The sequence below is a fragment of the Aplidium turbinatum genome, chromosome 3, assembly GCF_918807975.1.
Source record: "Aplidium turbinatum chromosome 3, kaAplTurb1.1, whole genome shotgun sequence".
Taxonomy (NCBI): Eukaryota; Metazoa; Chordata; class Ascidiacea; order Aplousobranchia; family Polyclinidae; genus Aplidium; species Aplidium turbinatum.
Window position 1 is genome coordinate 34,929,590 of NC_137474.1, and position 15,199 is coordinate 34,944,788.

At 38.3% G+C, this 15,199-nt stretch overlaps 1 protein-coding gene across 1 annotated transcript; it reads right to left on the reverse strand.

Annotated features, from left to right (window-relative positions):
• Positions 1 to 851: 851 nt before the first annotated feature.
• On the reverse strand, positions 852 to 11,884 carry LOC145767418 (uncharacterized). The gene is made up of 9 exons (XM_082579235.1): positions 11,785 to 11,884; positions 11,347 to 11,421; positions 10,473 to 10,570; positions 8,887 to 8,929; positions 8,561 to 8,641; positions 6,786 to 6,845; positions 4,962 to 5,057; positions 4,708 to 4,858; positions 852 to 2,103 (listed from the first exon to the last, which is right to left on the reverse strand). Exons 1-9 carry the CDS (start codon positions 11,882 to 11,884, stop codon positions 1,836 to 1,838), a joined length of 972 nt encoding a protein of 323 aa, XP_082435361.1. The 3' UTR covers positions 852 to 1,835.
• Positions 11,885 to 15,199: the final 3,315 nt, after the last annotated feature.

Sequence of the window (15,199 nt, forward strand, 5' to 3'; positions counted from 1 at the left end):
CTTGTATGTTGCGTCATTATTGATTAGGAAATTGAACAGTCGGTGGAGTTCATGTGGGTTGCGAAAGTCTGTTACACGTTGCTGAGTTTCTCATCATTTAAGTTTTTATTGTCATTTTTTAATCGAAAGTTTTTCGTATTTATTTATTTACGTAGTCTAATTATAATCTGTGTCCAAACCTGAGTTTATTATTGTTTATTCTGTGAGTTGTTTTTTCAGATACTTCGTTCGTCAGATACTGAAATTCGAAAAAAAACATTTTTGAAATATTATTCGTAAATTCAGTTCTATTTGAATAAGCTGAATATGCTATTATATTACAGTGAAATCGACTCTTTAATAAATGTTGACAAGAGATTAAATTCTTTTGCAAAATAACAAACACAGTCATGTTTCATAACGGCAATCAGACGCAAGGAAACACAAGAAAAGACGCAGGCGCTCCACCAGCCACCGATGAATGCAAATTTTGATTGAGCTTTGATCAAACAAATTTGTCATGGTATGATATGATTATAGCGGTATTTCTATAATTTAAAAAGGTTTTAAAAAAAGATTGTTTCTACCCAAAACGTCATTGTATTTGTGTCATTTCGAAACCTAATCAGACCCTATTTTGTTTTTCTCGGACCATTTTAGAGATTCGGTTTAATGGTGTAACCAATTGACGATGCTGGGTCAAACTAACGTTGCTGGGCTCCATCCCACAAAACCCACAATCTGAAGTTCCCTAATCAAACCAAAAGAAATCTGCAAACCTCATAAAAATACTCTGTTCACGCCATTCGTTTACCCGGTAACTTTAGCCAACTTTGAAGAATTACCAAACACGTAAATGACTGTTTGTTTAATAAATGAATTTATGACAATAACAATTTTGTTAGAGTGATAAATAAGAATTGATATAGTGAGTCAAAACAACAGTATGTGTAGAAACATCTAATAATGGACACTGGGTGTTACCTAATGGGATTTACTGTACATAAAGACTGCAAGATCATAAAGCAGGGCGTGTAAAACGTGGCCTGCGTTACTTTTTGTCTTGCGGAAAGGTCAGAATTGTAATATGACCCGCTGGATGATCTTCATTTATGCCTTAAGTTTGTAACGTTTAGGAAACATTATTCTTTGTTCGGCAACCCGACAAATTCAACCAGTGTGAAATTAGGCCAGCTAGGCGTGAGGTAGCTGCATGGTCATTTATTACAAATTCGTTACAATATAGTGAACAATAAGTGTTTTCAGTGAACGCAAGTACGGGCGCGTGACAGCACATTAGTATTCTTCCTTTCAAGAATATAGCCTGGTGGTCACAGTGCTGATGGTAAGTTACCGCACTTTGCTTTCGTTGAGACTACATGCATTTTACATAGTCACTACACATAATCCATGTAGACAGATAAAACCAAGCAACCACACGGCATTTAACATCATATTAGAGTGAACATAAAACTATAAACTACGAACGTTTTCGGTCATATACTCAAGTTAGCCCTTCTCAAGTAACGATCGTTTTATCTGTCTATGGTTAAAGAAAGTCACATCTCTACCAAAATTGTATTATAATCCATGTGAAGCACAGTTGTGGTCCGGAGGCCAAGCTGGTTATGTGTATTTGGCCCAGCACTGCTACAAGTTTGCACACCCCTGATCTAAAGTCCTGCAGAGATTTTCAAATGCAAGATGAAACCAATTGGAGCAATACAGTATAATGACAGTAAGAATTTACTTGGGTGAAAGCCAATGTGACAAAACAAGGTAGCTGATGTTTGAAAAATGAGCACTGATATAAAGAAATAATCACAACACACGAGTTGGCTACGTTACGCTTTGTGTCAATTAGATCGCAGAGGTTTTTCACAAATACTCTGGATCCGATTGGTACAAGGAAGATCATTTGTGCCATAGGGAATACTGCCCTTTGGAATAATTTCAGAGCAATCTTCGTTGTTTCCGGCATTGTTTGGTTCATCTTTGTTCCAGTGAGCATTGCTGTCTGTCGCTACCACGCCGTCGACCCAAACGAATCTTCCTTCCAGAGTGGTGTCATGTAAACCCACCCAGACTTTCCGGCTTCCCGAAAGCAAAACTGCTCCAATAACCCTGTATAAAACAACCAAATCCCATGTTTATAAAATCATAACAGCAACAATTGTGTTGATGCTTTCAAATATCAAAACAAATCTCATTTAGGCCTAGAAGATTGATACATGAACACTTTTAGCTTTTATCTTTTCATGTCTTTGATCAATTAATGGTATCAATGTGTTTATTAAGCCTCAAATTGAGGAAGTTCCGCAATAATTTTCAGTAAGCACATTATAGAGTAAAACTACTAAATCACTTTAACATTTGATGGGCCAGTTTTTGTATTCAATATGATGAAATGACTTGTTGAACTAAAATCCCATTCTGGGTCGAATTATGTAAAGTAGTAATACTTCTAAGCAGAAACTGGTTGGTTACATTGACTATATACTTAATTGAGATTACAAGTAGGCCTGCTTGTCGATACTGCATTGTAATAACGATTAACCCTATTCCTGTCATAAATAACCAACGTAAGCAGGGCCGTTAAGACAATTTGGGCCGGTTTTAATGAGATTATTGGGCCCACAAATCGACACTAATAAGAAAACATAATACACCCAAAGAATACCCGGTGGTTTCGAGTTGCCGGGCTGGTTGGACTGATCACGGGCCCCTATAATCAGCCCAGGCCTGGAGCCAAAAGTCCCCCCTACACCTCTTTGTCAACGCTATTGAACGGAAGTAATAGCGTATCAACAAGGCACTGTAATGAGATCTAATGTAGATAAATTTAATTTTACTTTGTTTCACTTTTGTCATATGTATGTCGATTAAGCCTCATGCAGTAGTTATAAAAGATACACGGAATCAGTACAAAAAAAAATTACATTGTGTCAATGTTAAGAATTAGTATTGAGTGTAAGACATATGTTGATCAATAAAAATTGTCACTCCAATTTTTGATTAAAATAAACCCTTCAGTTTCTTAAAATAGGTCCTAAGGTCAAGATTGATAGCGTCAGTGATCAAGAAGTTTAAATTCTAGAAGCATCAACTGTTAACTAAACCTTCATGGTCACCAGAGGTGGGCATCCGCTACTTTTAAAGTAACGCGCTACCCGCTACCGCTACTCGGGCCAAGTAGCGCGCGCTACCGCTACTTCTTCCGCTACTTTTGTCTAAAATGACACTAGGAAACACTCTTCAAGTCCCTAGTAACGCAAAAATGACCTTGAAAACGAATGTTATCATTCGTTTAAACAGTCATTTTAACGTCGTTATAGAAAACACATTCTAAAGGAAATTTATTGTTACGCATCTTTCAAAAACACGAGCATTTCAAAATGTGAGTCACCAAGTCCTGCCCGCTTTGGCTTATTAAGCACATCTTTTCCAACAGAGAAAATTCTCTCCACCGCAGCACTGGAAGGAATGGGGTGTTGTATTTAATGAACAGATGCTTTAACTCGGTGTTTGAAAAGATCAAGGACTTGCTCCTGTCCAAAAAAAAGGTGTCCACAATTGCTGTTTCCTTCTACACCGACGTTTCACGGAATGGCGCCAACACACCAAAAAGTTCATCTTCGGAGTCGTGACTGGTGTTGGTGTCACTCTCCTCGGTATTAACTTGGCTTGATGTCTCACGCAACAGTCGAATTACACCTGTCTTGACTTTTTCTCGCAGTGCATCAGCATCATACGTGGAAACGTGGTGCAGAACTTGTAGCCACGACGTCTTGAAGGAGGGATGAAGACATGATGCCATAACGCATATCATGTCGTTGAAGCACTTGATTGTTTCTTCACCCCTTCAAGGACTTTCTCTCTCAACTCCTCACAGGTCACAAGATCACTGATCTCGGTCAACCTCTTCCCGCAAATTGTGATGGTTGGAAGCAAGACTCCGTAATACGCCTTGGACTCGCCCTGGAGAATGTATATTAAAGCCTGGCAGATAGGCTTCATCACACGAAGATATTCCCCGAAAAAGTTGACGTCTGCTGGAAATAAATGAGCTGTTTAAAAATTAAATAAACTATGTTGTAACTTCTAAGTTGTAAGCAAAACAAATCACACAAAATTGCCCTATAATGATTTCTTTTAACAAAACCATCGTGTAAGAAAATTTTATCAGCAATAAATATCTTAGCTAACCATTTGTCAACAGTTTTACTTTAACCAATACAATAAGACCTTATTTTGGACATCTTAGCATAGGTGATGACTGATGAAGCAGCGCTCACTGCATGTAGTCTATATAAACCATATGCAACTTTACTTAGACTATTATTAAAATTAAAATGAACATTATCGATTTCATACCTTGATCGCAGGATCGCAGCTCCACACCAGAAAACGAGATTTCCAAAAGACCGAAACTTTGCAACCAAACCGATTATGTAGGCTATAGGCTATATAATATACCTGCTTGACCACGCCAGTGTTGCGAAAAAAACAAGTAATTTTACCCTTTAATTTAAAAAGTAGCGGGTAGCGGGAATGCGACTGAAAAAAAGTACCGCTACTTTGGAATAAAAATAGCGCTGCTACTGCAGCCGCTACTCCAACTAAAAATAGCGCCGCTACTGCTACTTTCACCAAAAAAAGTAGCGCCGCTAGTAGCGGATCTACAAAAGTAGAGCGCTACTACCCACCTCTGATGGTCACAATACTCACAGGCGCGTGCTATAGTCCCTCATTCCAACTGCCGCAAGGTCTCCTCCTATTCTCTTACAAAATTTCCTGCTTTTGTTCCAAGTCTTATAGCCACTGTTCAATTTGTATTGGTATCCATTGTTAGGGGTGTACCAACCAGGGTCTGCTGGCACTGTTGATGCAATTGTGATGATAATATATTAGACGTTGCACTGTTTAAAAAACGCACGTAGGCCTACTAAGTATTCAAGACCATTTAGACAAACGTTTCTCACCTGGAATTCTCACGTTTATTGCTGAGCAGTTAGCAGTCAAGTCAACTCTGTTGAATGTTTTGGTGAGTTTAGTGAGATTTCTCCTTATTTGAGCATCTTGATAACAAAGAAATTTTATTCAATGAACATAATTAGGTCTAATTTGTTCATCGTTTACATGTACCAGCAGACCAGCGATCGCCAACTTGCGAATAAAGTAAACGCCAGAATCAAGCAACAATGATTCAACACTAGGGTGTGCAATTGAGCATCCCATCAGTCAGTTCTTCATTCAGCAGCATTTGGTGGATTGAAGCAACAACACTTCAATAACACGCGGAAACTTTTCATTGTCAGTCTCGATGACTGGGTTCGCGTCAGCAATTCTTCTTCGTCGTATGAGCTGTTTTTCCGGACTATATGTTTGGGCATAATGTCATCAGCCACTCGACAGTCTCGTCATCCAGGGCCTTCAGTCCAAGCGTTCCATGTGGTGGTTGATGGATTGGGCACTGGGCAGTCATGGACGATATGATCTACTGTCTGGTCTGTGGCGCCACACTCGCATCCCGGTGAGGGAGCCAGGCCCCATCTGCACATGTCTGAACGAAAGCGACCGACGCCGGTTCGTAGGCGGTTAAGCCGGACCCACGCAAGTCTTGCGAGGGACATTCCCGGAGGGTGGGGATCGACGTCGGGTAGGAAATCACGGAGTCAGGAGGTGTTGTTTTGCCACTCCATGTTCCATGTGTAGTTCGTCCAGTGTGCCGCACTTATTCCAAGATCTTCAACGTTGTTCAGAAGCTGTCGTGCGGTGGGCACAAATGGGCGTCTTGATTTCAGTCGCTGCTGTCCTCCAGGTAGCGGCCGACGAAGTAGACTACGTCGACTCAGGAACGGCGTCCCACAGGTCTCTGTCCTGGCTCCCCTCCTGTTTAACACTTACATCTATGACTTGCCTGACACCATCTCCAGGAAGTATGCTTACGCAGACGATCTGGCTCTCCTGCATCCAGCCGGAGATTGGCAGTCAATGGAGAGGAACCTAAGCCAGGACATGTCAACAATATCAACATATCTTCAGAAATGGAAGCTACAGCTCAGCAAGGCAAAGACAGTGTCGGCGGCCTTTCATCTAAACAACAGGGAAGCAAAACGTGAGATCAACATTACCACCGATGACGAACACCTCCCCTACTGCGCCGAACCTACCTACCTCGGCGTAACCCTGGACAGGTCACTCACGTACCGACGACACCTGGAGTCACTGCGCAAAAAACTATCTGCGCGCGTTGCACTTTTGAGGCGGCTGGCGGGTTCCGGCTGGGGAGCTGATGCAAACACCCTTCGCACAGCTACCTTGGCCCTCGTCCATTCTACCGCTGAGTACTGCGCACCAGTGTGGTGCCGCAGCTCTCACACCCGCCACATTGACACCGCCATCAATGACGCACTACGCACTGTGACTGGATGCCTGCGTCCCACTCCAACGGACTGCCTTCCCATCCCTGCAGGCATCCAACCTGCTGAGCTTCGCCGTAAAGGAGCCATGATGTCCCTTGCTCGTCGCGCACTGGACCCCGACCACCTCCTCCACAGTACACTTCAGCGTCAGCAATTCAAACCTTTTACAAAACTAATAGGAATAAGCAACCGAAAGCAACTTTCTTAATCCGAGAATAAAGTTTCTCACCATGTTGTATGATAAAATGTAAAACAATTTCTAGTAGGCTATGAGCTAAAGATCCAATATGACGTTATAACTAGGAATTTGACCAACACTTTGACATTACAATATATCATTCTATCTACAACATACCATTCTACAATCTACATATAGCCTACCATATGCAATACGCTTTTCTTCGTTTGAAGCAAGATCATTCCGAGTGCTTGCGAGAATTTCTATAAAAATAATACATAAATTATTTTTAAATCAAATAATAGTTATTACTATCTGAAGCCTTTACAAATTGTTTCACCTAACGGATCATCAGAAGGTCTTATTCAAATAGAATCTTTAAATAGAAGGTCTTATTCAAAATAAGGTCTTATTCAAAATCAAATAGAAGGTCTTATTCAAATTCAAATAGATTCTATTTGAATAAGACCTTCTGATGATCCCTTAGGTGAAACGATTTGTAAAGGCTTCAGATAGTAATAACTATATTTGATTTAATTCGCTCTGCTTTGCCTTTTTGCTTGGCATTGAGCACTTTTTGTAGTATTAATAGTTTTCATTGTTTTAAATTATTTTTATATAAAGAATACAATAAATACAAAAATAATACAAATAAAAAATTTAGCATTTGATTTAATTCCAACTTAAATGTAAACGATTGTTTGTTATTACTGCGAAAGAGTAACAGTGACATTCCAAAATTTCGGTCAGTATAGGCTATTCCATTCAGTGCAGTGCGGTTACTCGCAGTGATGCAAACTAAGCAGCGGCCTTCCTTGATATAACTTGGGCTTATGGTTTGTATAAACGCATAGTCCTACAATAACTCAGGTTTGCTAGTAAAAGAAATGCTTTTGTGGAGGGTAGACCAGTGGTTCACAAATTGTGCGTCGCGACACCCTGGTGCGTCATTCAAATTTGTAGTGGGGTTCGAGTAATAATTCCATAGAGTGTCATTCAGTGTACTTTCTTTTAAACTAACATTAAAACAATAAACTAAAACTGATATGTTCAATGACAAACTTACAAACTTACTGATTTAACGACAATCGTCACACTACCAACTCTCCCTATTATATCACGTGACAAAATTGGTAATGTCAAATATGTAGCAATTAGGCTACGGGCACAAATTCGTTGTTGGTGCGTCGCAAAACCAAATAAAATTTTTTTGTACGCCACATTGAAAAAAGTTTGAGAACCACTGGGTAAGACACTTAGACAGTAAGCTAAGCACTGCTAATTTAATCGATGGAAAAATGCTGGACAATGCTGAGTGAACACAAGCATCAAGAAAAATAAAAGTACTTCCAACAGAGATTCTCGCAATGTAAGCCTACTAATTTCATTGTCTTATCTTACACATTATAATGAGCTAATCCCTTGTCCTCTAATAAATCGTTATTTTGCAACTTCAAAGTTTAACATGACGCCATCATACTTTTTATGACATTATGTTGACATTATTGTTAGAAATAATTCTCAGGTTTATTTCTGTTAGACATAGACACATTGAGAAATTCCAAAAGATGTGTATAGGTTGCCTGAAATAAGCAAGTTGTTCACACAAGTGCTGCCCCTTAACTCAACGTGTGATGATTGCAGTGAAAAAAAAACAGATTTGTTACTGGAAAACGGACGTCATATTCGGAATCCTCACCCTTAAAAAAATCGAAAGCCCCTGTTATCTTTGTTGCATCAAAATCGTGTTGACCATTGTGATACAGAACAATTTCTATTCGATTTCTACATCTCAATAAAATATAAGAATGACAATGAACACCAGTGGTGTAAGCTTCCATTGAATACATGATTTGGTCGAAAAGAGCTGGTCTAACAAAATAAAAAAATACATGATTATAAGGATATTTTAAATCTTGCCAAGAAACAAATTCTAAATAAGCTTTCAGGTTACCAGGCCCCTTCTTCGTCAACTTACGCGTGAAGTTTGCAATTCTTCCGTTTAAGCTTTTAAGGTTCATGGTGAGGTTTCCAAAGTTTTCTTTCAGTTGGGCATTTTCTGCAGAAACAAATTATATACACTCATAGAAGATATGGTCTATCCCAATACAACAGGTATCGGTTCATCATTTGAGAAGATTTTATTGTTAGCCTATTATCAGAGTAGCCTATAATTGTAGTGAGAGTACACTAGGAATTAGTGCAGACATAAAATACTTGTATGACATTGTTTTTAAAACTTGACATAAACAATCGTTTTTGACTGAATAATAGAATAAGTTACATGATTGCGTTGAGACATACTTTGTTTCAAGGCTGATAGTTCGGTCTGAGTGTCATTTAGAATCTGAAATGATGAGAAATTATTAAAAGTAAAAAAAATTTAGAAAGAAAACAAGAAGATTTTGAAATATTTTGCAAAAATACTTGTTTCCGGATCATTTTGTTTGATTTCAAAAGAAAAGCAAGTATACTTTTTTGTTTGAAACGATTTTCTAATTGCACGAATCATCACGATTTTTGCAGCATACAATTTGAAAGCTGGAACTCTCCGTCAATTTCAGGCCAGCGACAATTTTAAAAGCCTTTGCAAGTATATAAATCTGCCAGGATAAACTTTTTCAAAAGAGACTATATCACATTGCGAGAACAAGATTCTTGCAATCAATCATCTGATTTAGGGTAATTCTGTATTGCTGAAAACATGAAACACGATAAAAAAAGTACTATTTTTTGAAATGTTGCATAATTTACAGCAGATTACATTTATTGCGCACACATAGTAACATACTGCGTTATATCAAGTAATCTGTGCTACGGAAAAGGGCAAAAGTAGCAGAAATACAGGACACTCAACGACAACAACTTCAATGAAAATTTGTGTTTGACGCAAATTATAAAATAGGTGTTAAAACGACATGTTCGTCATAGCCATGTCCAGGGTTTTTTTTAAGGTTTGGTTTGGGTGACCGCTAAGTAGTTTTAAAAGACCGCAAGTGTTTCATTTAAATACCAAAAAATAGCCATAACTACATACAATCAACGCAACATAAAATGAATTATTCGACAAGGCACAGCTTAAATGATTGTGACAGCGACCAAACAGCCTGCCCAACACGGCCGCCAAACAAGTTTGCTGCACAATCACACAAAGTGTGCTTGTTGGCTTCTGCTTGTTATGTTTCCACACGTAAAAACTGATCATTATGCGCCATAAATCAGAAATAAACATTGACGAGTATCGAAGGTGCACTTCTTTTGTGAATAACTCTTTGATTCAGCTGTTAGCTGTACCTCCACTTATTTTTTTTTCCGGACGTGAACTATTGATCGTAGGCTATATCCGTATTATCGACAAGACATAGCGAGAAACAACCATTACTTTTCTACTGTAGTTGCAAGTCCAAATTTTGGGAAACCGCTGGAGAAATTTGGGGGACCGTTTCGGTCCCCCAAAACACCTTAAAAAAAACACTGGCCATGTCTATGGAACTGTGTTCCAAACACTAGTGCAATTCGCTATTACCACAGCGAACTCGCAGCATCAGGCTAAAACAGGTCGTTAATATCTGCATTGTTAAGTAAGCAACGAGCATGCTGCTAAAAGCGAAACTCAATCTATTGTGCAACATCAGAAATGTTTAGCATAAAATTGTTTCGAAAAAAAAATGCGTTTTAGATTTAAATTTAATCAAAACAACGCGTATCAAACAGACTTATGCTACTTATTATGCACATACAATATTGAGAGAAATCCTACCATTACTTATAATCTATGTGTTCATAATTATCATCACAGTCGTAACTAACATCATCAAACTCATATTCATAACTACGTGAACAGATGGTGTCATATTTATTAGTGTTATTATGAAAGAACCCTATCAAACCTTAACCACAGCCACTAGACCGAGACAGAAGCCGATGAAAGCGATTATGACGACAATAACGATCAATCCGGTGCGCAAAGTTTTCCATTTTCCATCACCTGAAACATGAAAAAAGTTTAGATCAAACCACTTGTTATAAAATATTAGTAAGTATGAAACTTAAGCGAAATAGCATAATTATAAAATGACATAGTTTTGTCAGAATATTTATTCGAAGTTAATTAGAAGCATGGCCACCTAAAGATACGGCCTGATTTGTCACATTTTGCAGAAATTTCCATGTTTTTCTAACTTTGGGCGAACGTTTAAATAAATTTTTCTAATAATTAGATTTTTTCGCTTTCTTTATTCTTTTCCACAGATGACACAATAGGTTTTAACATTCTCACATGTTGAAAAACAAAGAAAATTTGATTTCGAAGATTTTAGTCAGACTGTTAATTTTCAATAACAGTCTGATTTTGCGTTTTTCAACTTACTTTTTCTCATTTGCTACTGCTTCCCCAAGGCAACAAAAAAGTTTTATGTCATTAGGAAACCGCAAGAAGTAAAAACATCTCAAAAAATGTAAGTCAAGCACTAGCAGTAGCTGTAATCGAAATCTGCAAAATGTGACAAATCAGGCCGGATCTCTAGGTGGCCATGTTAGAAGCAATTTCCATTTAAAAAAATTGAAAACTAGTCCTGCGTAGCCGACATTAAATTGTTATGTGTCTGACGCCATTACTGCATCTTGTTACGTTGTTTAAGATCTTTGAACAAACACAGCATGAAAGCACTTGGATGTTCGTAGATGGACGTTAAAAACTTTGTATTATTAAAACTGGCTCCATGACCGTGAATTCAAAATGAACAAACTTCTTACTATCTTTACCGCCATCTAGTGATTTATAACCGGCTTTACTGAACTTGTCATCAACTGTAAATTCTTTTTTGTCTTCAGATCTTTCTGTAATTTAAATACATGTATTTGTTTTTGTAAAATGGCAAATGATCATTTATAAACTCTACTTGAGTATAGTGGCATGACAACATCTAGGCATGACAATGATGGCACAATAACATCCAGGTATGGATCGAACTCAATTCGGCGACACTGGGCACGCTAGTTCAAAACCTCGACTCATGGAGGCAGATCACCTGTGTTAATGCGCAGTCTCCTTCAGGCGGATATGGCAACTGGATACGTGAGTAGTGACTGCAAACTGCTGTATTTAATACATGCACTTGCTTTTTTCTCACACTCAAATTTACGTTATAATACGATACTGTGATTTGTTGATGGATTTAACAAATCATGCATGCCACTTACCATCAGCTGCATTGAGCGAATTGTTTAATTTTGAAAAGGCAACACTGCCTTCATCCACTGCGTTAGTGTATGTGTTCTCCTGCCCTTTGCTGGCATCCATTGCTTGGCGTCCGGATTTCAAAACTTTTAAAATGCTATAAATGCTATACCAGAGTATAAAAGCTAAACAGCAAGCAACTGAGCAGGCTACAGGAGTATCGGACCTAACATAAAGTGTTCTCAAGAAGCATTGAGTGAGGAGAAGAATTGAGAGAAAAAAATTGCAGCACAAGAGTGATCGAGAAGTTGCGTTACCATCAAAAAGGTATGTTGGCACGGTACCTGATCCAGAAGAAAACTTGTTTTGGGGGGCACCAAAACCCAAAAAATGAGATACACCAATATCTCTTAAATCCACTGCCAAAACCCTGCCTGGGCAATCTCGCGCGTTAAGTTGATAAAATTGGCTTGAGCGCGAGAGAAAATTTGGAAAAAAGAACGAAACCTCACATAATTTTTTGCCCTCCAAGTTCTCCCTCATGAATTCACCAATGTGTTGACACCAGTAGACCCAACAGCTGCCTGCGATACTGCGTGGCTCACAACCTTTCTGTACTTGCAAGCTGCTTCGCCTGTTTCCAGATTGGCATACGGTCCAATAATATCAATAATCATGTCTGAATTGCGGAAGATCTGCGTGTCTTGGATGATGAAACCAAAATCTGCTGGGTTCTGTCTAGTCCCCTTTTATCGTTCACCTGGAGTAGCAAAAATAGAAACTTGGTCCCATAATAAGCGCAAGCAAAGGTCAAGAGTGGAGTAACTAACTAACTAAGATATAACTATATCTATCTATATTTGCAAAGTAGAAACTTGAAATGACATCATTCTTTAAAGCTACTGCAAAGCATAAACTTAAAGTGCCCCTGACAGGTTGGATCCAAGTATAGTAACTTTTTAAAGCATTTCCTAGCGCAGAATTACACTTAGCGAACTTTTTAATCTTAACCTCGTAGCTCGACTGGTTAGGGCGTGATTTAATCAAACGACTGCTCCGCAGCGCCACCACAGGCGAAACTCCATATTTCACTGCTCTGGGACGACTTTGGTGGTATTACGTCATCCTAAGTGGACGTCGTTAGCAACGGATGAAACAAACGCTTTCTAGATGTAATTGGTGGATCACAGTTTGGTCGGAGTTGGTACAAGCGGTTGCTTTTTTTGAAGATTTATTGTTTTTTGCAGTTTAATAAAACTGTACTGGATACGTTCCTACAAAACCTAAAATATACTTTAAGTGAAAAATGAAGAAATCGTACGATTCATCAATCATATTTAATTCATCATCACTAATTAAAAATAAATAAAAGTTCTCTCTCTCTCTCATAATGTGCCTTCAGTTGGCCATTGAAATTCTGTGTAACGACCATCTGGATCTGGAAAATTGTTTCGGATTCGCCAAACAATGCATGACGGCATCACAATCCGATTGTTGCTTCCGAGAGCATCACCTTGTAGTATACGGTACACTCCAACACATGCCTGTAGGCATTTTTACTTGAGGGGTATTAACAAAATCATCTTCAGTGAAGTGAAGAGAACATACGACTAGTTTTGTATGGCCCTCCCAATTTCGAACACTTGAAGAAAACTTTGATCATTTTCTTCTCAGTACCTTGTTTTGTGGGAAAAGAAAGCACACGGTCTTTGTCACTGACAATGTCACATAAACAGCAATTTGTAGGCATTGCCTCAACCATAAATTAAAGATGCTGTTTGTGAGATACTGTTGTTACACTGCAAATGGCTATAGCCAGATTAAGACAAATAAAAAAGTATGAAAATTGTAGCCCAATGAAACTGCAATTTCAATTGAATTGACATGCTGTTTGATAAAAGTAAACTCAACCTATTTGATCGAAACCTGACAGTAATAATAAGTTCACTTTTTCATTTCGGTAATTCTTAATTTGCACATGCTTTAGACCAACAGAGCCCCACACATTCACGTTTTGCAGTAGCCGTACCATACTTTACCAAGTCATCACAGAGAAAGAATGTATCCTTCCCGCTTACTGTGACGTCACAGCGGTGTTGCCGTTTTTATTTTCGCAATTAAATGAGTGCCAGATTTGCCGATGTCAACGAAAGTTTGCAAGCGTGTAACTTAGTAGCCTGTTGATATTTTTTACGATTTGCTGGTCAGGGAAGTTTGTTAGTGTCATCTTTTTGGTATCTTAGGTAAATTTAGCGAATTTATTTTCCTGTCAGAGGCACTTTAAGCCGTTGACAAAGATGTCATGTTATTTTTAAACATAATATTTGCAATATTATTTCATAAAAAATATGATCCAGCCACTCAATCGTAACTAGAAATCATAGAAGGAATATCAAGAATCAATTAAAGTTAACTTGCCAACTTTCAATTTACAAACACCCAAGTCCGGAAAGTGAAGAAAAACGATTTATTATAGAAAAACTGCTTTATTTTCGGTAGTCGGATGCATGACGCAAGAATTGTAATTAACGCAATTTTTCAGCCCTACCCAGTCGACAATCGCACTTATTCTGGTACAAAACTTTAGACCACCACTTATACCAAGCGCTCGACCACCACACTTGATGGCCTGGTTGGAAGTCTTAACAGCTTTTGTTCACACTGTGAGTTCTCTTCCATCAAATGTCTCGTGAGAGTTAATCGATCTTACGCTTTTCCAAGCTTTTGTTTGGCATGTAACTTAACTTACAGTAGCCTATAGAACGCCAAAGTAACACTACGAATGTATGAAGAAGATTTTGTCCTTCCTTTAACATAAAAAACTAAAAAGCATTAACCTTGTAATAAAAAGATTTACTCTCTCACTTAAATTTCTTCAGTTTGATAAGTTGTTTAATGAAACTCTATTGATTTTTTTTTTCTCAAACATTGCTTCTTTATAATCGACGCTGCAATTGTAATTTTCATTTAGGTCGGCTGCAAAAATTCTTTGAAGCTGAATGGAATAGTTTCCTGTACTTCAGCTTGGACCAATCAAAAGCGGGTTGATTTACAGAATGTTGACCGGAAATATTGACCAATTAAGACATCTGAAGCACTTGACTTGGCAGCAACCTTTTCGAGGGAATAGTTGCTGGCAGAAGTAGAATAAAAACCATTCTTTCACAGAGTTCAAATTTTATCAGCTGTTGCAACAATCAATACAAGACAAACTTTTCTCTCGTTTTTTGTAGCCTACATGTCTGGTAGTGCTGCTGTGACAAATAAAAAAATAATAACCTATACTTGTTGATTTCAAAATAAATGCAATGAATATATAGGCATTTCACAAAGTTAAAAATGCATAGTTGAAACACACAACAGCTGCATATACGAAATCAGGGTCGGCACGTCCATTAGATAAACCAGGCGGTCGTCTAGAGTGCAGCCTTCAAAGGG

Coding starts and splice junctions, on each gene's coding strand:
- LOC145767418 (XM_082579235.1), bottom strand. CDS start 11,884: ATGGATGCCAGCAAAGGGCAGGAGAACACATACACTAACGCAGTGGAT. Junction 4,859..4,961: donor AATAAACGTGAGAATTCCAG/GTGAGAAACGTT, acceptor TTGCATCAACAG/TGCCAGCAGACCCTGGTTGG. Junction 2,104..4,707: donor AGGGACTATAGCACGCGCCT/GTGAGTATTGTG, acceptor TGTTTTATACAG/GGTTATTGGAGCAGTTTTGC.